The 22604-nt window shown below is 39.4% G+C and overlaps 2 protein-coding genes across 2 annotated transcripts in view; both read right to left on the reverse strand.

Moving 5' to 3' along the window:
* Nucleotides 1-1057: 1057 nt before the first annotated feature.
* On the reverse strand, nt 1058-4912 carry LOC112464215 (myosin regulatory light chain sqh). Its single transcript, XM_025031072.1, has 4 exons — nt 4790-4912; nt 2756-2969; nt 2389-2602; nt 1058-1966 (listed from the first exon to the last, which is right to left on the reverse strand). Exons 2-4 carry the CDS (start codon nt 2943-2945, stop codon nt 1846-1848), a joined length of 525 nt encoding a protein of 174 aa, XP_024886840.1. The 5' UTR covers nt 2946-2969; nt 4790-4912; the 3' UTR covers nt 1058-1845.
* A 1314-nt stretch (nt 4913-6226) lies between these two features.
* Nucleotides 6227-22604, reverse strand: part of LOC112464218 (sushi, von Willebrand factor type A, EGF and pentraxin domain-containing protein 1) — a 25848-nt gene continuing 9470 nt past the window's right edge. The window contains exons 2-22 of the mRNA XM_025031079.1: nt 18618-18735; nt 16228-16286; nt 14735-14944; nt 14329-14424; nt 13905-14027; nt 13541-13704; nt 13165-13291; nt 12278-12427; nt 11940-12116; nt 11278-11457; nt 10738-10856; nt 10353-10587; nt 9807-9980; nt 9132-9311; nt 8766-9011; nt 8374-8553; nt 8045-8218; nt 7584-7763; nt 7239-7347; nt 6989-7159; nt 6227-6716 (exon numbers count right to left, since the gene is read on the reverse strand). Of these exons, the coding sequence (XP_024886847.1) occupies nt 6608-6716; nt 6989-7159; nt 7239-7347; nt 7584-7763; nt 8045-8218; nt 8374-8553; nt 8766-9011; nt 9132-9311; nt 9807-9980; nt 10353-10587; nt 10738-10856; nt 11278-11457; nt 11940-12116; nt 12278-12427; nt 13165-13291; nt 13541-13704; nt 13905-14027; nt 14329-14424; nt 14735-14944; nt 16228-16286; nt 18618-18735 (3281 nt within the window). The 3' untranslated portion in view covers nt 6227-6607. The remainder of the gene's footprint in view (nt 6717-6988; nt 7160-7238; nt 7348-7583; nt 7764-8044; nt 8219-8373; nt 8554-8765; nt 9012-9131; nt 9312-9806; nt 9981-10352; nt 10588-10737; nt 10857-11277; nt 11458-11939; nt 12117-12277; nt 12428-13164; nt 13292-13540; nt 13705-13904; nt 14028-14328; nt 14425-14734; nt 14945-16227; nt 16287-18617; nt 18736-22604) is intronic.

The raw sequence follows: 22604 nt of genomic DNA on the forward strand, positions 1-22604 counted from the left end.
TATAACACTCCTCGGGAAATTCTACCCCTATTTCATATACGTTTGGTAAAAATTCGGTCCATTGGTTTCCGAGATCATAGCGAACAAAAAAATGCAAACCCTGTTGCTTTATAATAATAGTATAGACTATCTTACTGTACTTAATTCAACAATATTCACTTCGAATTGAGCGTTCGCTCTGTTAATACATTGACAGTCTTGTCATTCATATATTTATGAGTCTTTTTGTGTTTCCAGGAGCGTTCAATCATTATTTTATTTATCAAATGTCAAATATTTTAACAATATTATTTTATTCTAAAATGACGTTTTATGATAAAAATAAATGATAAAAATGATTATGAAAAGAAACGTGCTTGGCTTCTTGGCAGGTAATTTTCATGACAAATTTAATATTTAGCTTCCTAGGAATTTTTCATGAAAATGTTATTCATACACAACGTGTCAATGTATTAATATGTATGTCGCAATTATTTATTCTGCAGCTAACACCTAATCTCGACGCATTTATTTATCCTTTTTCGGTAATAATCGCAACAAACTCGTGCAACACATAACAGATTTTAAAAATCCATGCAATCTCGACATGCGATTAAAGTATTAGGTCATCCCATAAATAATACGGGATAAAGGGAGGGAACTTGATTTATTCTTTGGCTCACAAAACTGAAAGACGTCATGAAATTGAAAATTTAATATTGAGACAGGAAGGAACTGTAAGCTGTAAGCTGTAAATAATGATGGAAAATATATTTTGGATTAAAAATAAAATGTCAAACTTTTTATCTCATTTCTCTAAAAAACCGCATTACTTATAGGATGATCCAGCAGCTATCAGCGTATCATCTGCAAATGAAACAATACAAAATTTTCATTGAACGTGACTCACTTTTTTTTTCTTGTGGTCTTTCTAGCTTAATGCTAAGGTAGCACCGCCACGATTTTCTCCGAAATGGCACAGGATACAAAATTATTATTAGTGGTACAAAATAGTACAAAATGGGTACTAAATATTCTGATAGGTCCGGTTTGATTCTGCCGATTTGGTCCTGCTAGCTTAGAAGAGGTCTCCAAGTTTATTATTTGCATACAAATATTTCATATTACTTAATCATACTATCATCAGAGAGTTTGTGGTGACAAATTTCTTTAAAATGCTTTTAAATCGTGAATTATTAACTGCATATATATGTATATTTCTATGTACAATTTAAGAAAAATATGACATTTCAAAAGTATTACTATTTCATTCACATTAGGCAATAAATACCAATCTATTGCTGTTGATAAAGGGAGAGTTAAATTTATATTACATAATGATTTCTTAGATGTTAGTAGAATAAGACAACGTGAGTTTCTTATTACGCAATAGAATATTATATTAAAATATAAATGCTGAATCTACAACAGAGTTACATGTTTGCTTTATGTATATAAATATCTTACATGTTTAACTTTTACCGACTGTACAGCAATCATTCGAAAAGTTGTTACGCTTGAATACTTTGAAAAAATTTTTCTACACGATGCGCACACACCCGCACACACCTTGCGCCTCCAAATGCAATTCTCGATTATTCAGTTAGTATTTTCGCTTCGAGCTCGACAAGTAATAAATGCAGATAAAAATTTCCAAGAGAACGAGAACTACAGTTCCCGATGTAGCTTGCGATTCGGCATGTTGTACGTACATTTTCTTATCATTAAAAAAAAAGACAGTTATTGACAATAATGTCCTATGGATCTAGGATCGAAAAGCGCGAGGGGCGTGCGAGAAACTTCGAATGTTATCTAAAATTCCGTGTCGGGGGATACGCGATCAACTTTCTTAGAGATGAATCCTCACTACTGCTCGTCCTTGTCCTTCGCGCCGTGCTTCAGGATTCGAGTGAACTCCAGATAGTCGAACATGGAGCCTTTGATCGGCGCCTCGCGGTACATTTCGTCTACATCGTCGTCCGTGAATCTAAAGAAAAAAGTTAATCGGTTTTACATAATCCTGCAGGAACTCCAATTAATTTCGTTGGCTTAACAATGAACCATGCTATTATGTATAATTATATATTACACTTCTTTATTAATATCATTAACGAATTAGCAATTATCAAAATAAATAGAAGTAACTGCACATAAAAATGTGTATGAACCATGCACACGAAATATATCGATCAATAATTATATATTATCATTATCTACGATTATACAATAATTATTATCCATAATTTTTCAATTATTGTCTTATCTTTCTATTTTTTTAGAGCAAAATTCATGTTCTAAGAAACTAAATATTATTCGTAAATATTTCTTTACCACAATAATGTAATAAATCGCAAGTTTCGTAGTCTTAGTACAATTTTGATAATATGACGTGCGATAAAATGAAATTACCTATCACCCATTGTCGTAAGCAGTTCGCGAAGGCGCTCCTCGTTTATATGACCGGTATTTTCCTCGTCAAAACAACCGAAGGCATTCTTGATCACGTCTTCAGGGTCAGTCCCTTGTAGTCTCTCTCCAAACAGTGTCAGGAACATCGTGAAATTGATAGGTCCAGGTGCTTCGTTCATCATCGCCTCTAAATACTCGTCGGTAGGATTCTTGCCTGTAAAAGATGATTTACCTTCGTTTATGTTCTATACAACCTTAATCTCAATTTAAAAGGCAATATAGAATCATCGCTTGTACAAATAGCTTGCGCGGATACATCTTTAAATCTTTTTTTTTATATCTCTCCCCGAAGAGAACTTTCACTCACCCAGAGAGGCCAGCATGTCATGTAAATCCTCCTTGTCGATGAATCCGTCGTGATTCTGGTCGATCATGTTAAAAGCTTCTTTGAACTCGGCGATTTGCGCCTGGTCGAACATCGCGAAAACGTTCGAAGTCGCGCGCTGAGCGCGCTTCTTCGTGGTGGCACGGCGACCGGCAGTTTTGCGAGAAGACATCTTCGACAATCTCGTTTGCACCTACTGCAAAATTCAAATGTTAGTAACAATTTCCTGGCGTGTCTTACAAATTAAACGATATCTCTCTCTCCTTTAGAGAGTTACGAATAGAACGTTTATAGAAATTTATATACGCTCCGAAAATTTTAATTGCAGGCGCTTGTTGACGTGAAATGTCGATCGCAATTTTGAATGCAAAATAATTTAGAGTATTGGCGTATCTTCTCATTAATATTATCAGTGAATCTTTTTGTTTGTAATCGTGATATATTTGAATGTGCGAGATACGTCATTTAGAAAGATTCTCTCGAGATATTTCATTAGATAAATTAAAAATCGCGTTTTTCTCTTGAAATTCGCAAATATCGACATTTTATCGGCGAATCTAGAATTGTATATTTTCGGACTGTACTAATGAATTACGATCTGACAGTATCGTCCGATATACGTTCTCGAAACAATGCCCGACGCGACTTATTCGCGGACGATATATTCTGCGGTTTGTTTGCTGAAAAAATAAACCGCAATCTTTCCTTTTTCACGCCCGTATAAGTTCACCGTCGGATTTTAGCGAAACAAAGACGCGTTTTCTTTTTAAATTAAAACGAACATCGCGACAGGACGGTCCCGGGTTGCCAAGTCGCCATCGGCGTTTATTTTCGGATAATCAATTCGCGATATCCCGACGCGACCGAAAAGGGAGGGGTAAAAATAATTACTTGGACGAAGGCGCGACTAAGGGGTCGTTATTCTCCGCGTGTTCTTAAATGGCTTTTACACGTTGACTTTGTCTCGTCGCTAATGTACCTTCTATCAGTCACAAACTGTCCAGTTTGGGTAAATTTGCTCGTCTAAAAATATATATACGCTTGAGAAGACTGACAGGAGGGAGCCTGCCTGATGAAAAGAGTCGTATTACACATAAATTCGACTCCGGTCTCTTTAAAACACTTATCTCATATTACACGCAATACATTTTTTGCAATAAATATTTATTATAAAATTTCTTCGCATATCAAAATATTAAGTCTCTGTCTTAGATTAAAATAAAGAAGGTTTACTGTATTTGAAAATGTGTGTAGTTTCTTTTGCAATTGCTTCCACGAATTTTGCAGACTTTACTTACTCGTGCACGCGCTTACTCATCTTTCCCTCGAATCGCGTCCTACTTTTCCTCGTCTCTCTCGCACCAGTGCTGTCGCGGTCAGCATCGACTTTTGGCGCATTGCAAATCGGAATAAATTTAATCCAATATTCGTAATAAAACGTGTGTCCAGGAAATTTTTTTCGATACTATTTTCAACGGCGTATCAAGAGCCTAGCACGATCGGTCCCGATTCTGAGGGTCGATTGTGTATCTTGAGAAACGAGGAGAAAATTACAAAAGTGGACAGATTCAGGAACTATATTTCGATAAATGAAATCCGTAAGTAGGTGCGCTAGAATTTTCTTACTTTTGTAATTTTCACCTCGTTTCAAGATACACAATCGACCCCTTGCGTTGCGCCCACTGTGTCCTCCGCTATTTACGGCACTGCGCCCGTCTGTTTATGCACGCTTCCTCGCGCATCTCTCTCCGATTGCGACGATCGCGCGTCGTTGGCGCATAACCTGGCCAAGAAATATTTCGCTCGCAGCTCGCCCCGATTATTGGGAATAACGATCCTCGGTCTTTCGAGCCAAACGAGATGTGGATTATGGAAAGCGTGATCGAACAATGGCGGCCCTTTCAGGAACGAGATTCCCTGTCAAACGCGTCGTGTTTCCACACAATCCGGGGAACGAAATTCGTTCGTTCGAGTCGATTACTCGCGTTTTGAACGAGAGACGGGGAACGTACTTACCAGTGGAGAACAGCGAACGAGAAGAAACGGGGCTGGGAGGCTAGAACGGATCTCAGCTTCACGATGCAAACTGTGAATCACGTTACGCGTCACTCGGTGGTCATTCACCACACCCGGCCAGCCAGCACCATCTGCTGGCACTGCTGGCAGGCGGGAGCCGGAGAACGGAATTGTGAGCCGCGAAAATCGCGGAGCGAGAAATATTCAGGCCATCGGTCAGGATCGTGTTCCAATCCTTCGCGCGTGAGGTATTCGTGAACAAGTTGTTCTTTTATCCGCTGGTGAATCATTTAAGGCCTTTTGAGTCGCCCCTCCGTTGAACACACAGAAAAAAGTAGCTTTTGCGTTACACACAATCGAAAATGAAAAAGACAAAGACTGAAAACCTGATTTCTTATCTGAAAATTTTAAAATGGAATTTCTGGATGGAACTTTTAATTTAGAGTTTCTTAAAAGCGCACAGAGGTATTTTACGTTGCTAAAACATTGTGGCGAGCAGCAAAACGATAATGTGATTATCAGAAATAATATAATTTTTATAGATCGTAAAAAAATATTTGCGACATAGCGATAGCTTGCGTATATCAATTATTATGGAACATACTTATATAGCTTAGACATTTTTTGGCCGTGAGCTGTGAGTTATTACAGCCCTGAACCGAGAATCTCTTCCATACATGGATTAACGTATCTTGTACCGACTCGCAACCATATAAGGGCATGAGCGAGACTGATACATATGTCGTTCTTTTATTTTTATTTTATCTTTCGTGATGGTGGAAACAATCTCGGTCCTGCTAATTCTGTTTCCGTAATTAGATCGTAATAACAGCTTCGAAGATGCCAGCATTACGATTTTATTTGCATGAAAAATTGCTACGACACTTTAATCGCATAGATATATAGACATAAAATACACTTGCCATTTATCGGGTCAACAATCTCGTTGATATTTGGCGTACATACACCTCGGGGAGATTTATAAACGTTTTAGCAATGGTCTGAGCTTGCCTTGTCCGCGATCCAAGATTTCGCGCCAACACTTGGATGGTCCTCGATCGAGTTGAAGTCGTATTGACATTGATTACGTAGACTGCATTCCGATATTTACTGTCAGCAACTGTCAGTACTGAAAATCTATAGTATACGGACGTGACATAAAATATAGAAAAATATAGATTTTCAATACTGACAGTGAATATCGGAATGCAGCCATAGTAACATTGCTACAGTTATTCACCACGTTGTACATGCAATTTATTTTATATAGGATTAAAGTTTCTCAAGGAGTTAATCGGTAGATGAATTCATCTGCGACGTTAGATTCTTTGATTTCGAGGAATTAGCGGTAGAAAATAAAGACATTTTAGGAAACTGAACTTTGAAGGAGAAATCGAACGAAATAACGTGACGAAGTTTAAAGTACAACAAGAGCACTGGTTTCTTTATTCGCACAATCGTAAACTTACGCTACAACATGTCACTTAGAACCTACGTATAATGAGCCTAAATGATCGATACACCGTATATACAGAATCGTACAAAATAGTTGATCCTCAGAGAAGAAAATCTCGTCGGTGTGTAATCCTTTCCACACCTGTCTCTTCTTCCTTTCTCGCGAATTATTTACATGAACTATTGCGCCTTCAACAGACGGTAATATAAATAACGACAACAAGAGTTTTTCGGTGTTCTCTGTACACGTTTCGAGAACGGCGGGAACCGAGCGAGATATGGTCACTCGCGCGAGATCGACAATTTTCCGCGCGCGGTTCCCGACGTGCACGAAGATGAGGAAAGCCGATGGAATTGCGAGAGCTATCGCACAGACACGCCGTTGATAGTAATTCCGTTCCTGGGAACTGGCTCGGCCTCGTAATGTCCGGATCTGCCGTACATTCTCCTTGGGTGGCCGCCGTATCTGTTGCTAACATATCAATTTATATAGAATGATATCGCGATCCTATTTACTTTAATAATTAAAAGAAGATAATATTCATATATATTTTCTTGTACGATCTCTTTTCTATAGTTCAGATCTTCGTGCTTTTTTAAATAACTAATTTTTCTCGATTCGCTGTTTGCAGTGCGTTAAAAAAATTTTAAATAATAAAAATGAGTTGATTTTAGAGAGTCCTTATCTAACACGAATAATTGCAATCGATGTCAGTCTATTGAAAATTTTTCGTTGCAACTTACCCGTACGCGCTGTACGGATTGTCGTAGAGACCATCCTCGGGGACATTCTCGTACATGGTATTATGCGTGCCGTCGTTCAACGTCGCGTAAGACATGACGGCGGCATTTTGATCCTCTTTCCGTTCCGCGGCTTGGACGTTCTCGGTGTTCTTCACCGGCGTAGCTTTCCGTCTGCGGATGTAATTTAATTCGTAAATGCACTTTGAGATCGAAAATACACGCGTTTATTATTTCGAGAGACGATACTCACAGTCTAAGATAGACCAATCCGAGGATAATTAATATAACGATAATGACGCCAGCTGCGATGCCAACGCTCGTGCCGACACCTTGAGGCTCTGCCACCTCGTTCTCAGCCACTGTGACACAAATGACAAATATATTATTCGAATCTTTTCCGACGCACTTTCCTTTAGTCGTTAAAATAAACGGTTCGCGACATTGACGCAAGAATTTTTTAATACTTGAGAGAACTTTGAAAGTTCGCCGAATAAAGCTTGAAGGTTTTTCGTGGTATAAAATATTCTTATATCTTAAAAGCGACGTTATTTAGAGGCATATTTGAAAGACACATAATATCGGTGTATATATTTACATTCGCATTTTGGCTCCTCGCCGCTCCAGTATCCGGTGTCCAAACACTTCCTTAGGAATATGCCAGTCCTTTCGTACTGCGGCAAGCAGTGATACTCCGCGGCTCCTCCGTAAGTCGTCGATCCGTTCACTACTATCACTCTACCGTTCTCTATCGGGCCCGGATGCTTACAGTCGACCGCTAGAAAAATATCGCGAATGGATTTTGTGTCCTTCTAAGTTTATCGCAATACTTTGATCATATATTTGTTAATTTATTATTATAAAGTGAAAGATTTGTCACTTAGTGGTATAAAATTTCAAATATCTTTTTAAAACTATTATTTACAAAATGTTCGTTACTTCATATAACGAAGAAAACTTTTGAATAAAAAAATATCGATTATTAAATTTATGATAAGCAAATGTATTGTGATGCTGCATTTTCGTTGAATAAAAAATTGATGGAGAGAAGTTTCGTACAGAAACAAGCAGGCGTTGTTCCGCTCCAGGATCCATTTTGCAAACAGATTCTAGTCTCGTTTCCCTCCATGTAAAACCCACGTGGGCAACTGTAGTGCGCCACACCACCCACACTGTGGGTCGATACTTGCGTCGATAGCACGCCCGTTTTCTCCGGATCTCTGCACCGTATTTCTGTAAACCGTTTCGTTAAGCGTATGAACTATATGTTTTAAAGCGAAATAATTAATATGAAGCCAGAGTTAACTTATTGGAATCAAACTGAATGCAATAAGCTTTCATTATTTATCTTTTACATCTTCTTTGAAGAGTTATCTCCGATCGATTACCTCGACAGACAGGGGTATCGCTGCTCCAGGTGCCGTTTTCGAGACACAGTCTTCTAGCAAATCCATCTAGCTCGAAATTGCCGTCGCACTCATAAAGTGCAGCCGCTCCATAATACGTTGCATTCGAAGTCAACGTGTAACGTCCGTGTTGAATGTGCTCAGGTTTACCACAATCGACATCTGTCAGATGAACGCTATTAAAGTCGTGGACCGATTCCTCGATATCGTAACGAATATTTTATAATATCTCGCGGTATTATCATTTTAACCAAACGATTATTTGACAAGAAAAGCTTTCTAAATCGTCGACAATTACCGTTTATTCTGTATAATTTGTCAACCGACTTGATAAAACGCACTTTTCGATGTTTAGAATATCTAAAAATACGTACAGACACATTGCGGCACTTCGCCGCTCCACTTTCCGTTCTCCTCGCAGGTGGACAAAGGTTCACCGACCACCTTGTATCCTCTCTCGCATCTGTACTTCGCCAGGGCCCCAATCTTGTACGAGGTCGCGCCCGTGTTCGAGTTCTCCGCGGTTCCCGTGCGAATCAACGTCCTCCCGTACATCCGATCGTTTCCGGTTACCGAGAGAATCCCGTGTTCGGCCAGAACGGGCTCCGGACAACGGATTTCTGAGACGAGAAACATAAATTTTTTACGAACGCGCGTAAAAATAAATTTTTACGACTTATTGAACTTTCTCTCGATTGCGCAATTCTGGATTCTACTCTATTTGGTCCCAGTGTAATTACCCTCGCATTTCGGAGTAGCATCGCTCCATTGGCCATTATCGAGGCAATATCTCCTCGAGACTCCATTCAATCTATAATTTCTCGTGCAGCTGTATGTGAGTTCGCTGCCAAGATGAGTCGTATCGTTCGCGTATTCCACAGCGCCGTTCAAAACAGGAAGTACCTTGCCACAGTCGACATCTGCGCGATAATTATTTTAGTCAGTAATTTTAGGAGCAATTATCGAATTCACAAATTGAGTGAAGGAAATATATATATTATATATTCTCATAATTCCATTCGAGATAAAAAATGTTGCTTAATTTGCGAGGTGTAAAGATCATATTAGTCTTTATTAGTATTTCAAATATCTTTCTTGTTTTAATTAAACAAAAATGCTAATTTGAGTTTGTTAAAATCACGTCAAAAAGAATCTCAAACGCTTAATAATTTTTAATCTCTAAATGTAAAAATGAAATGAAAGGAACAGCTGATCGTTTGAGGCTGGTCGAAATAATTTTTCTATTTGTTTATATTTTATATGCTAGCAAGCTGGAAGAGATCTCGTTTAGGGAGAAAACCATCAACATTACCACAAACATTAGAGACAATCTTGATTTAAGCCTTTCATAGTCCAACATGATTATGTCATGCGAGTGGTTTCGATGGGAAAGAGATATGAAGGAGGTGACTCACATTCGCAAACCGGCACTTCTCCCGTCCATTCGCCGTCTTTGCCGCACGAATGTTTCGCCTCGCCGTGAAGCAAATAACCGACGTCGCAGTGATACTCGATAACGCTGTGAACGTTCAGATCGTATCCTACTACGTATCCTCCAGTGGGCACTTCCGGTTCCTCGCATGTAATCACTGTAGAAAAAAACGCGAAGCGTATTCAGAAACAAGTATTTATCTTTATGAAATTCTAAAGAATATAAATAACGACGACAATGGATTTTTTATATTTTGCTAGAATTATCTTCGTAAAATTACTCATGCAAAAGAAATTTATTTCTCTCTGTAAACTAATTGTTAAATATAGACAAACGATGCGACAAGTAGATATCAAATTTTATTTTTCACGTGGAAAGAAAGTTATTTCTCTCTAAAATTAATTCATAGCACACAATTTTCACGAAAACACGGTACATTTTGAATTATTCTCTTCACAACGAGGAGTTTATTTGTCTTTTCGACAAATTCTTACGTAAGTTTGTACGTATGTTTAGTAATAATTCTTACACTCGCATGACGGTGTGTCGTGGCTCCACTTGCCCTCTTTAGTGCACTCTTGCTTCCCTTCGCCCACCAGCCAATAATCCTGTTGACACGTGTAAACGGCCAAGCTGCCTACCGTGGTCGTGCTGTTAATTAGAGCGACGGTCCCAAACTCGATCTGGGCCGGGGCGCCGCAGTCAACGAATCGACATTGCGGCGCCTTGCCAGACCATTCGCCACCGACGTTGCACACGAGGACCTTAATTATTAATCGAAAGATCGCGATTATAAATCTATACAAAATATTGCAGCCCTCTTATTAGATATATTTATGTTAAACTTTATGATGAGAAAAAGAAATCTCGAACAGAAATTCATTACGAACGACAATTAGATTATGAGGACTCACGTTATCTCCGAACAAAATAAATCCATTTTGACAGGAGTAAGTGGCAGTGGAACCCGCTCTTTTTCCGTTAGTCGTCACGACGCTACCGTTCACTTCCGGCGGCTCGGGACACCAGTCAACTGTAATTAGCCGTGTAATGCCATTAGAAACGTGATTCTTCGCTTAACTCAAGCACGCTAACGTGAAATTATTTTCTAATTATAGCTTAGTAATTTGCGTGATTTTATATATATACATAAATTTCAGACGATCGTCTATCACGCAAACAAATGGAAAATATTTGACACTGTAAACAGTAGATTTCTTTCTTTCTTTTTTTCTCTCATTTATAATGAAAATTTACACAAATGTCACATATTTATTTATGAATATAACTTATCAATAATTAAAAATATTTGCGCACATATGCTGAATACATTTAAATTTTAAGCATTTAAATTGTTAAATGTGCCTAATTTGCGTTCCTTTTGAAAGACTGTACCAAAAACAGTCGAGAGTAATCGAATGTGTGCGCATGTAAATTACATTCTCTATACTTACACAGACACTGGGGTTCGTGACCGCTCCAGATACCGCCGTCGCCGCATCTCCGTCTCGTGTCACCCTTCAGCGTGTAATTTTCTTTACACGTATAATCCGCGAGAGCGCCGTGCGTGGTCCTGTTGTCCAGTAGCGTGATAACGCCGTTCTCCAAATTCGGCAGCGCGCCACAATCGACGACTGCGAATTAAATTATTATTCGAAAGATGACGAAGGTCGCGCGTGACGTACATACGCGGTTCATATCCGTATTTAGCATTAAACACGAACGTCCGATTCCCATGCGGGTAACGCGATGTAAAAGATAAGCTAAATTTTTTTGGTCGAAGAATATCTTTACACCGCGTAAAAATAAAATTTATCGTCGACATAAAGTGTAATGTCCGTGACCGCATAATTCTATGATAATTTCATCCAATCTCAGTGTAGTATACCGAATAATCTCGATTTGTACAAGAATCCAAGGTTAAGCTATTATATTCAATGCTAATTGCGGCCGTTTGATCCTCAGTCCGCGACGACGGTGATCGTTCAAAGTAAGAGTTCAAAAGTTAAAAGCCAGAGTAGAACGAGCGCACTTGTAGCGTGACAAAAGCAACGCCGGATAAGAAGCCAAACGCGGGCGTTGACTTTTACATGACGCCATTGAAAGTTACACTCACACTTGCACGTGGGGACATCGCCGCTCCAAAAACCGCTCGGTCCGCATATTCTGCTCTTCGATCCAACCAGCATATATCCAGCCGGACAAATGTAGTCTATCGTGGAGCCTATCGTTCTCTTAGATCCCGCGATTATAGTATTCTCCGATTTCTCGGGACTGCCGCAGGTCGGTGGCCCTGCAAACCCAAATTTTTTTTAGAGAGACGAGGTATTTTTATGAGACTCGCGTTTTTTCTCTCTTTTTTTAATTTACGGTCAAAAGCGATGAAATTTTCTGCACGAGAATGTCCCAACCGGATTTTTCTCCGGTCCGCAAACAAAATTCTTCGACACTTACTGCTCTGGCAAATCCAGTGAAGGTAATCGAGGTTACAGCCGACGTCATTCCAGAGCCAGCCGCGACCTCCGTCGAGCACGACGCAGTTTTGCTCGCCGTTGTAGTTGTTCGGCTGGTCCTTGCCCCAGGATGGCCTCTGCACGATCTCGCCTGTAACAGAGTTGGCCTGCTTCATTTCGATATTCTAATTAATCTAATTTAACCGGTATATATCCGGTATACTTAAATCTTTTGTTATTATTTTCATGTTACGAGAAATTTATAATAACGGAGCGTATATATATAATTATATATGCATATAATTACGTGCATAATTAATTTAAAAATTAGCATAAAGAAATGATACACATTTTCGTAGTTAAAACTTTACATCTTATATATCATTGATCGATTACTATTAATCTCATTGCTTCGTTAAATTTGCAAGTAGCATTGCTGATTATATCGTGCTACACTAATAAATGGCTCTATAGATCGAAATTAATTATTAATCGACATGTACTGCACGTCGGAAGATGTAACTTCCTGTCGATTTCGACACGGTTATAACTTTCGCGTTCTATTTATCACGAAACGATGCTTCGGCTGCACTTTCGTAACAATTCTACTTACGATACAATTTGTTTGATTGACGATTACATGATACCCGATTGGCTCATAAATGCGAAACGAGACCGTCGAGCGCGAATACGAATTTACGAAATCTCCCTCCCGAAATAACGATGTCGTGTAATCGTTCGGTAATTGCCGGGGATAATTGGCGGACAATGAATCGACAATCGAGTTATCGAATCTTACCCCGGGTTACCTAACTCCGCCCTCCGGCCCGATTCCCACGGACGATCGTCGACGATGGGAATAATTCGCCCGAAATTTCGTCAACTTACCGTCCACCCATCGCCACGTTCGAGCGGTGATCTGCGGTTCCTTTTGCGCCCCGATCCAGACCAATTGGGTCTTCAGTTTATCCTTCCGCCTTTCTAGGTTGTTCAGGATAAATATAGACGATATGCCCTGTAGTATAAATATCTTTGACTAAATATGTCGTCTATAAGAACATGATCTTTTTTATTTCTAATATAAGTAGATGGCACTATACATTTTTCTTTTAATACGTAGGATATTTTAGAGGCTGTCTGTATTTTTGTTTATTTGCAAATTATTTAATTGCTGATATAATTTCGGAGTTGTAAGATTTACTAATATGATATGGGATCAATATAAGAATTAAGGAAACTTTAAAAATATAAAAATTGTAAAAACCTTGAAACCGTGAACGAGATCGCCACCGCGTCCCTTGCAGTAGGTTCTCGCTTCTTGGAAGGAGCCGCCCTTCTTCACCACAAATTCGTAACACGTGGAATTGAAGGCAGTCAAATCGGCCTCGGCGGGCGTGCCGGCGTGTGCGCACCTGTCCACTGAGAATTCTGCGAACATTGATTAAAATAGGAAACATTTCTCGTAACACGTGATTGCTCCGGAAATGTGCGCTTCTACGGCGGATTTCCGACTTTCTTAATTTTTATTCTCTATTAATACGTTTAAGAAAGAAACCATTCGCGAGTGCGTACTACTTATTAGGAGAAAGCTTTTTAAATTCGAGCTTTTTATAGAGCTCTAAGCTTACCGTCAGTAGCGAAGACTTCCACCTCGCACAGGCTCAAACTACCCTCGACACCGACAAGTTGCAAAAAGACGTATTGTCCCACGAGTGCTCTGGCACAGATGAAGGTCTTCGTGATACCCTCCTCTGTGAGTTCGAATTATCAACATGTCTTAATTAATTTGTTCTCATTTTTCGGGGAACGTTTAGAGAACTTCATCTTTTAACAAAATTTGGATATATCAATATTCGGATATGGTGTAACTTAAAATAAACAGCAGTCTTGTCTGTACGTTTCTCAAATAATTTTACAAATACTCGTATATATTTTTGCAATACCGGATTGCATAAAGTTTTTCTATATTACACGAGGAAGAAGTACAATAACAAAGATCGTTATAGTTCTGAACGTTTTGCTAACGGTTTGTAGTTCGTTCGAAGCACTCACCAATAGTGCCAGGAAACCAGGCACACAAAGGATTGCGCTGTAATTCAGCGCTGCTGTTGCCCACTCTTATCTCAATATCCTGAAGAGGCTGATGACCTGCCGAGCAATCGATAAGTCATTTCTCCGGCCAGTTGCACTTATAGCCAAGTCTTGAAACAAACTTACAGTTGTACGATGGAAACTTAATTAATCTTCAATTTCGAATCAGGCAAATTGATTTGTTTTATTTTGGAAAAAGAAGTTTTGTTTAAACGGAACGAGTAAGGTGTATTCAAATTAAATTAAAGTATAGTTTAATCGTTAATATAATTCAAAAGAAAATTTAAAGAATATAATATGACCGTCGCAGGTCGTGAACTCAAGATCGTTTCAAGTCTGAAATGAGTATGATAATGCGGGCGTTTACCGCAACAGCCTCTCGTTGTCACCCGGACAACCTTGACGGAATATGGCTTGAGGAGGTCGACCCTCCACCAGGGACTGGGCTCGCTCTGGGTTTCCGTGCATCTTTTCCCATCGTGCTCCGTGCTGAAGTCACCGTCATTACCATGGTTTGCGTTTCCGCCTCTCACAGTCGTCGATTGGTTCGCCGGCTTGCGGAAACCCACGTTCGTACCTGTTGCGCAATATTTGTCCCATTGCAATTTTGTCATTGCGGTATCTCAAATTAGAATTCGCGGTTAATTCACAGTTTCTATTACACGTGTTACTTTTGCGATTGTGTAATTGAGTTGCACGAAACAATGTTTGTTTAGCGCTTATTAATCGCGGTTTAGTCACGGTTGTTAAATGTTGAAGGTGGCAAAATAATAGCGTGCTCGTTAACGTCAGGACGCGTTTGACAATAACGGTATAATTATCGCCAGTAATTGCCCGTTGTCTGATGTCAATTATCATCAGCTTATCGCCACCGCTGTTCCGTATTACGCGGTGATGTGCGCGTTTTTTTTTTGTCGATGCATAGTTTCTCTCCAGGAAAAATTTTCGTGACGATCCGCAACAACGCGCTGCCGTTATTTCGCGGAAATGGCGCGGATCGTTCCGCTACTTTTGAACAATGACAATTGTATTTTCTTGCGGTCGCGCTTTTTACATAGGGAAAGTAATGGAAGCCGGAACGAAGTCGTTTTTTTACCGCAGTCGCGCAATAACTTGGCAATTTATAAAAATCGATCGTCGCCAATCTGATATTATTCGTTAGATAACGTGACAAGACTTGTAATCTAAATTTTACATTGCACGACTGCTTTCTTAGAAAATATCCCGGAATTATCATCTCTTCGTCGAGAAATTTGTTGAGCAATTAGTTTGCAGCTTGTTTAACGATAATGCAACGCAACATGATACATTTTAATTTTTATGATTAAACAGTTTTTGAATACCCTTATTATAATTTTTTTTAATTATTTATAAAATTAAATTTTCTTTTTCAGCTTTTAATTACATGCGTTATGCACAAAAAACTTTAAAAACTATAGGTCGTTTTTTATTAGAAAAAAATCAAGGACAATTTTTGGACACCCTGTATAAAGTAAGGGAAAGTGGCTTGATTGGCATTTTAAGGCAGGCAGTTTGGTGTCCTCTCTGACGAAAATGCGATTCTCGTTCGACGACCCCTCTCGCGTCCATGTCTACCAGTCATATCACGAAAATGAACTCCGTTTCATTCAACGGAGAAAGTTGATTGCCGCCATCGAGATCGAATGTGACCGGGCGAATTATGAAGATATATACAATTAACGTAATTAAAATAAATACTACAAACGATGAGTGATTATCTAGTCTCATTAAAACGTGCAGCAATATTGAAATACGATATCGTCGATATCGTTCGGAATATCATCGTACAAAATATCCGTATTCGGCTTTAAAAAGAATTCCAAGAGAATGAATACTCACCGCAGAACGGTAGATCACCCTGCCATTTCCCTCGCGGGCTGCACACTAAACTGCCTGTTCTGAAAAAAGTCATCGGGCTGGAGTGAATATCGAGCGTATATTATTCGCAAACAGGGACCGCGCCACGGATATCGCTCTCTCTTCCGACGTTGCGCAATTGATAACAGGTGCAATCTGCCCCGTTATGCGTGTTATGCCGTGGAAAACTCTTGCCGAACCGTTGGAGCGAAAAACGTTACTTATGGCTTTCTGCGTATAATCGGCGTAATAATGCACCGCGAGAAAGAAGGTGGCAAGGACGTTACAAGGCGGCGCGGCGGTGATACTTGCACTCGTCTGTTGGCTCCGAAGAGAAAAGAAAGAATAACTCAATAAAAAAGGCTTTTCTATCGATTAAAACAATTACGTAAGGATTTCTGTACGATTTCTAACGAATCTTTGTGCGCTTTCTTTGCGCGCTCTGCGCCTGAGAAAAATTTCAACAGCGCTACGATTATACGGTCATGCGTGTAATTACCCGTTCGACGTGATCATTTGCGAACTATGCATTAACGTCACGCGCCATCGCGTGCAAATGCGATTAAAACTGTACACGTTCTATTAGTTGAGCCTAACGTCTGACGTCTAACCCCGATAAGTAAATCCGAATCTAGTTGAATGTGTAAAAAAAATTTCTTTTCGGAGCGGAGAAAGGAACGTAGTCACCGGAATCATTCTTATCGTAAACCATTGTCTCAAGTTTCGAACCGAGGAATGCAACGGGATTCTCTGCGTCCCGCATTCTTATTTCTTTCTCGATTTTTCTTAACCACCGTTCCGAACCGAATGCGTTTGAAAACGGAGAAAGTCAGCGGCACATATCGTATTATCGATAATTATCATTCTCGGCGAGCAGCGCATAGGTATTTCGCTTGCCTGTGGAACACGCCGTTGCATGTATCGAGAAAAACACCTGATCGCGCGCATAACACGACCGCCAATTTCCGATCGCGTGCCCCCATGGACGTTGGCTGCAGGAAATTAATTTTCCCCCGCGTTTGTTTCGCAACAAAAAGCCGGTTTCTTCGTTTGCCAACTGTGTTTTGTGTATCAGTCCTGCATGAGGGATACAGGTGTTGACACCAGTGTTTTCTTTCTTTTTCGTCACGCTAGTCAACGATTTTTTCATCTTTTTCGCGGTAGAGAGAAACGCGAATCGCTGTATTCTATATTTCTTCCCTTAACTTTACGCGATCTTAAAGAACATTATAAAAAAGTGATAACCGTGCGAAAAGGATGAAACACAAATCCTGATTGCGCGAAAAACGTAGCAATTACGATGAAATCTTGCCATTTGATTCCTTGGGTCATTGGATTGACTTTAATTTGTTGAAATTTTATTACATTCCAATTAATCTGTGATGTCGACATCCAATTAATTTTTATTGCGATAAATTTGTTGATCTTTTAGTATTTGCTACGACGAACTTTTTTTAGCGATATGAATGCATTACAAATCAATTTAGTACAATTTAGTTCAAATTAACAAAAGATTTCAACGACGTTGCCTGGAAATCAGTAGCGAATCTCGAAGTCTGTCGATCGCGGTACTATGTCGAAGAAATACTTGATCCGATGCGACCATACCGAAGAAATGAAGCGCTAATTAGCATGTACAGTTCGTAACGGTACCCCTGCAGAATACATGACATATCGCTTGAAGTCTAGTGCATTCCAAATAGATTTCTAGCTTCTCTCCAAAGAGATTCAGAGTTTCAGGGCTCAAGAATTGGAGTTTTATCAATTACAGTGCAATTTTAAAAGTGAATTACACAGACAGATATGATTCTTTATTTGCTAATTCTTCTTTATTGTCTGTTATTTCTCTCTTTTTCTCTTTGTATACACATCTTGCCAGCTCTCTTTCTAATTTATTCTCAGCAGAATAAAGAGAATGGCACGCCTATCGATCGAGATTCTTTCCGGGAAGGCAATATTATCCACAGACGTCGCGACTCGCGCAATGGGCGTAACTCCGTGAAATCATTATCATAAATAACTCGCGACGAGCAACCAATAAAACTGATATCACAGTAGTAGAAGCAATCGACATTGTTCATAGCCGTTCATAGCTATTGTTCCAACTGCAATGTATTTTTCTATGTAAATTAAAATCTATACGCTTCTATAGAATTTTTATAAAATTAAAAACTATAGACACTTTAATATTTAACAGCTTATATTATAAAATACAATTCAGCGTAAAATTAATGAAATTATTATCTTGATAAGTGAATTTATAACTTTTATTTCGCCAAAGATCTTGGTACAATTTTTTAGAAAGAAACTCTCGACGATTTCTTCCTTCTAGTTTAGGTATGATTATTCTAATATCGTGAAAATACACTTACCCAAAGAGTTCGTAGCCTGCATCGCAGGTATATTTCGCCACGGTGCCGGGCGTCAAGGATTCATCAGACAACGACACCTTGGCGTTCATCGGCACAGCCGGATGACCGCACTTTAGTTCTGCAATCAGCAAAATTACAAACGCTTAGCTATTTGAAGGAGAACCGCGCGAGAGCATCTCGGCCAACGGCATCTCGGCGATAAAAATGCCGAACAGCAGGCGCGTAACCGTCCATTATGTTCGTAATTTGCGCGAAATCATTTACGGGAATTCCCAGTCTTGCAGAAACGCATCCGACTCTCATTGCGGAAAGCACAATCGCGTTAAAAACCTTTCAATGTCGTAAAATTGCACTTTAGTAAATGAGCGTTCAGCAAATATTGGTATTCTTTCTTGGTGATTTTGTTGCATTTCTAATTAATTTGAATATTGAATAGACATATTCGAGTATTTTTGCTACATCCAGAGGTAACTGGAAATCTATTGTTTTATTCGGTTTTCGGTAACTGTATCGATGCAGCGCGGATGCATCGGCGCCACGATGACGCTTGCAGATTTGTAACGCTACCGCCGTGACGTCTATCAATAGCGATCTACTTTTTCGCGTTCGCCCGTTCGTGACGTTCGATAGGCCAAATTTTCAGGGCATGACGTCGGATCGAGTCGATCCAACGTGATTAAGATTATCGGCTGGTCATGCACGAAGAGGCAGACGGGAGTCACACTCACGATGGCAATTTAAATAATCGCAAGAACCCGTTACATCTCTAGGGGAAGTCTCTAAAGAAATGCACGTGGCATATCGCCGCAGGCTCGCAGATGCCGTCATTTAAATCGCTGACTCGGGGAAAAAGGTATCAAGTCCACATTTTACCACTATGGTAACTCTGTAATCAGTTCGATAATGGAATGACTGTAAAGTGCGCGCGAGGAAGTTGCTTTTTTCAATTTTTTCAAAACTTCTCGGAATAATTTTGTTCCTTTCTTCTAATTATCCATTCATTGGCGAAGAAATGAAGTGACTTGTCGTTCGGAGGCGTGACTTCGCGAGTGGATCGGACGGACGTCGTGGAAACCTTGAACGAAATCCCACGCAAATTCCATTATCTCCTATTCGATAGTTCTGCGATTTCCACGACTTGCGAGATAAATTCGCACGTCAGTTAAGCGCGAGGTTAATTATCTGTTATTATATCGCGACGATTATCTTTGTACATTCTGCTTTGCTATGTTTATTTTCTTTTTTAATCCGAAACACAGTCGCATATATATGATCCAAAGAGAAAGCGCGCAACTTTCAGGACACCGTGTACATACATTGCGGTTAACTAGGCGAGATATAATGCATTCTTGATTGAGAGGAGAGACCCGCCGATGCGCTCACATAAGGCGAACTTTTTCTCCGTGGGGAAAGTCTATTGGGTCGCGATGGAAACGCGCCAAAGACTCGCGCGATTTATGTCCCGAATCGCGTGAAGCAGCCACGTCTCGCGCGGCGTGAAATTCGCCGCCCCTATTTCCATGAGAAAATCCTCCTTGATGGCGCTTTTTCGCGCATTTCTCTCGGCGCCCTTAAACGCGAAAGCGCTTTCTCGATCCCGTACATCGCGTTGATCCCACTCGTTGTCGTTCTCACGTATTCGATTTTCTTCAACCCTTTGCGGTATAATGATCGCGAAACCGCGTCTTCAAAACGTGTTTTTAGATTTCACGCCTGTGTCGTTCCGCTTTTCGGAATTACCTGTTATAATGCACTGCGCGTTTTACTTTGTCCGCTGGCGTACCTATTGTTTTCGCGCGATGTCGAAATCTTACGTCACTAAATATTTTAGGTAGTTAAAGACAGGAGGCTTTGTAAACTGTGAGAAGAACCGTGTGAAAGACTTTTTAGGTAGAACAATAATTTACATAAAAAGTATATCGAACCCGCACAAAATATTAATTAGCTCTGTAAGCTCGAAATTACAATGATCTTAACAGTATTTCTTATTTGAATTAATTTAATTTACCGATAAAAGGAGTTATAAAGTAGCAGTCAGAACAAAGAACCTTGCTTTAACTAATATTAGATTCGTTAAATATAAATTATCTATTAATTAGTCTCTCTAAAATATGTTTCTGGGTTATCTCGGTTAGAATACGTCATTCTTGTCTATCATCTAGACATCATAAGCAATTCTCGAAGAGACGATACGATCTCATCGTCGATTACACGAGCGAGGTCGCGCGACTCGCAGAATAATTTCCTATTGTACTTTCAAGGCCGATCGCGGCGGATTACCTTGGATTTTTTTCGATGGATCGACATCGTTAATCTGCCATGATAATGATATCTTGATTAATTGATTATAATAAATTCTTCCAGTTTGAAATGGTACCAAACAACGGGCCGCCATCACAGTTCATTCGCAATAATGATTTTAAAGGTAATTAATTAATGATTATTATAACCAGTTATAATAAATAGTATTAAAAAATAATTATACCCTTTAAAAAGGAAGCCATATAACTGTTCTTTTCTTTAATGCACCTAGGAAGTAAAAAGATACTTATTTAAAAGATTTAAAAGATACTAATTTAAAAACAATTTAAATTATTTATATAAAATTATAGCAATATATTTTTAGTTTGATGTATACTTTGTTCTATAACTTTGCTTTATAAAGCTATAATATTAAACTTTCTGCTTCTCAGGTACAAATACATCTTAAAGTAATAAAATCGCGAGAGAATTCTTGTACACATTCACGCAGACCGCACGAACAGTAATCTGACGTTAAAAGAAAAGAAAGAGAGAATCTTTCTCCGCGGCGCCGCAGCGGTGGCGGAGTCTCCCGGAGGCGTTTCGTTAATTTTAACTCGGCGCGAGGCTGACATCTTCGGGGAGTGAAAGCCTCCGGTTATTATATTCCGATCCGAGACGCGCTCTCGAGAGAGAATCGCATTTCTCACGAAGCGGAACATAATTCTGCGTTTCTGTGCATGCGTGCGAACGGCTTAATTAGCGGCTAAATTCCGTGTCGGCGACAAATACAAATTTTGCAGCAACTGCCACGTGTGCAAAAATTCTCAAGTCCGTAGATAGCAAGTATTTAAACATCAAATACCGTGCCCGCGAATATCGACGTTTTTTTTCTTGTCTTTAAGGACATTCAAGCGACTTCTCAGTAAACGCCAAGCATCAGTTACAAGTTACATTATATTACAGTTATTTTATAATTTCTCACTCAACAATGCAAATGCGTGTTGTATTTTATTGAATTTACATTGTTGAGTGAGAAATTATATAACATATTAGGTATAGATGTAATATAACTGATGCACAGTAATTTACTGAGTGTGAAGTTGCTTCTAACGAAATACGCAATTGGACAGTATAAAAGGAGATAAAAGTCGATTTTTAGTCGATTTTAGTAGTAGGTACCTGCCAGTTCGTTAAATGTATTCGAATTTCTATTCGCGATTGAATCGCCATTCGCCAATTGTCCCACGAAGTTTTTTCTCTCTCTGATTCCCAGATGATGAATTATTTTCACTTGGGTGACTCGGCGTTTGTTTCACTTTGGACAATTCCGACAATAGGATCTCTTCCTCTTCTCCACGGTTCTTTTTTTCACGGATTTTAATTACTTTCCCCATTTTATCGCGATCAACCGCGTTCAAGTACACGCATACGAAGATGCACTTTTTCCACATACGATTAGCACCCGTGTAAATTTCAGCTAATTATATACTATATTTCAATTCGAGTGAAGCAATCATCTCTCGTATATCTCTCTCATTTCGCAAAATTTCCACATGGATTAGCACACTAGTCTGTCAATTAATGCATCGAAACGTGTTGCTTAAGATTCATCTTTTCTCACGCTATAATTCCTAATGCGAATTAATGCAATCAACTCGCATTGACATTGAACATGAAGTAACTTTCATTAGGTACCGGTTTTGAAAGTGACATTTTAGTTTAGTGAATTTTTAAGAAACAATA

The sequence above is a fragment of the Temnothorax curvispinosus genome, unplaced genomic scaffold (genome assembly GCF_003070985.1).
Source record: "Temnothorax curvispinosus isolate PA1 unplaced genomic scaffold, ASM307098v1 QBEX01014009.1, whole genome shotgun sequence".
Lineage (NCBI taxonomy): Eukaryota > Metazoa > Arthropoda > Insecta > Hymenoptera > Formicidae > Temnothorax > Temnothorax curvispinosus.

Excerpts from the sequence above, each read along its gene's own strand:
- LOC112464215 (XM_025031072.1), bottom strand. The coding sequence starts at position 2,945 with ATGTCTTCTCGCAAAACTGCCGGTCGCCGTGCCACCACGAAGAAGCGC. Across the intron at positions 2,603-2,755 it reads TGACATGCTGGCCTCTCTGG|GCAAGAATCCTACCGACGAG; the intron begins GTGAGTGAAAGT and ends CATCTTTTACAG. Across the intron at positions 1,967-2,388 it reads CTTACGACAATGGGTGATAG|ATTCACGGACGACGATGTAG; the intron begins GTAATTTCATTT and ends TTTTTTCTTTAG.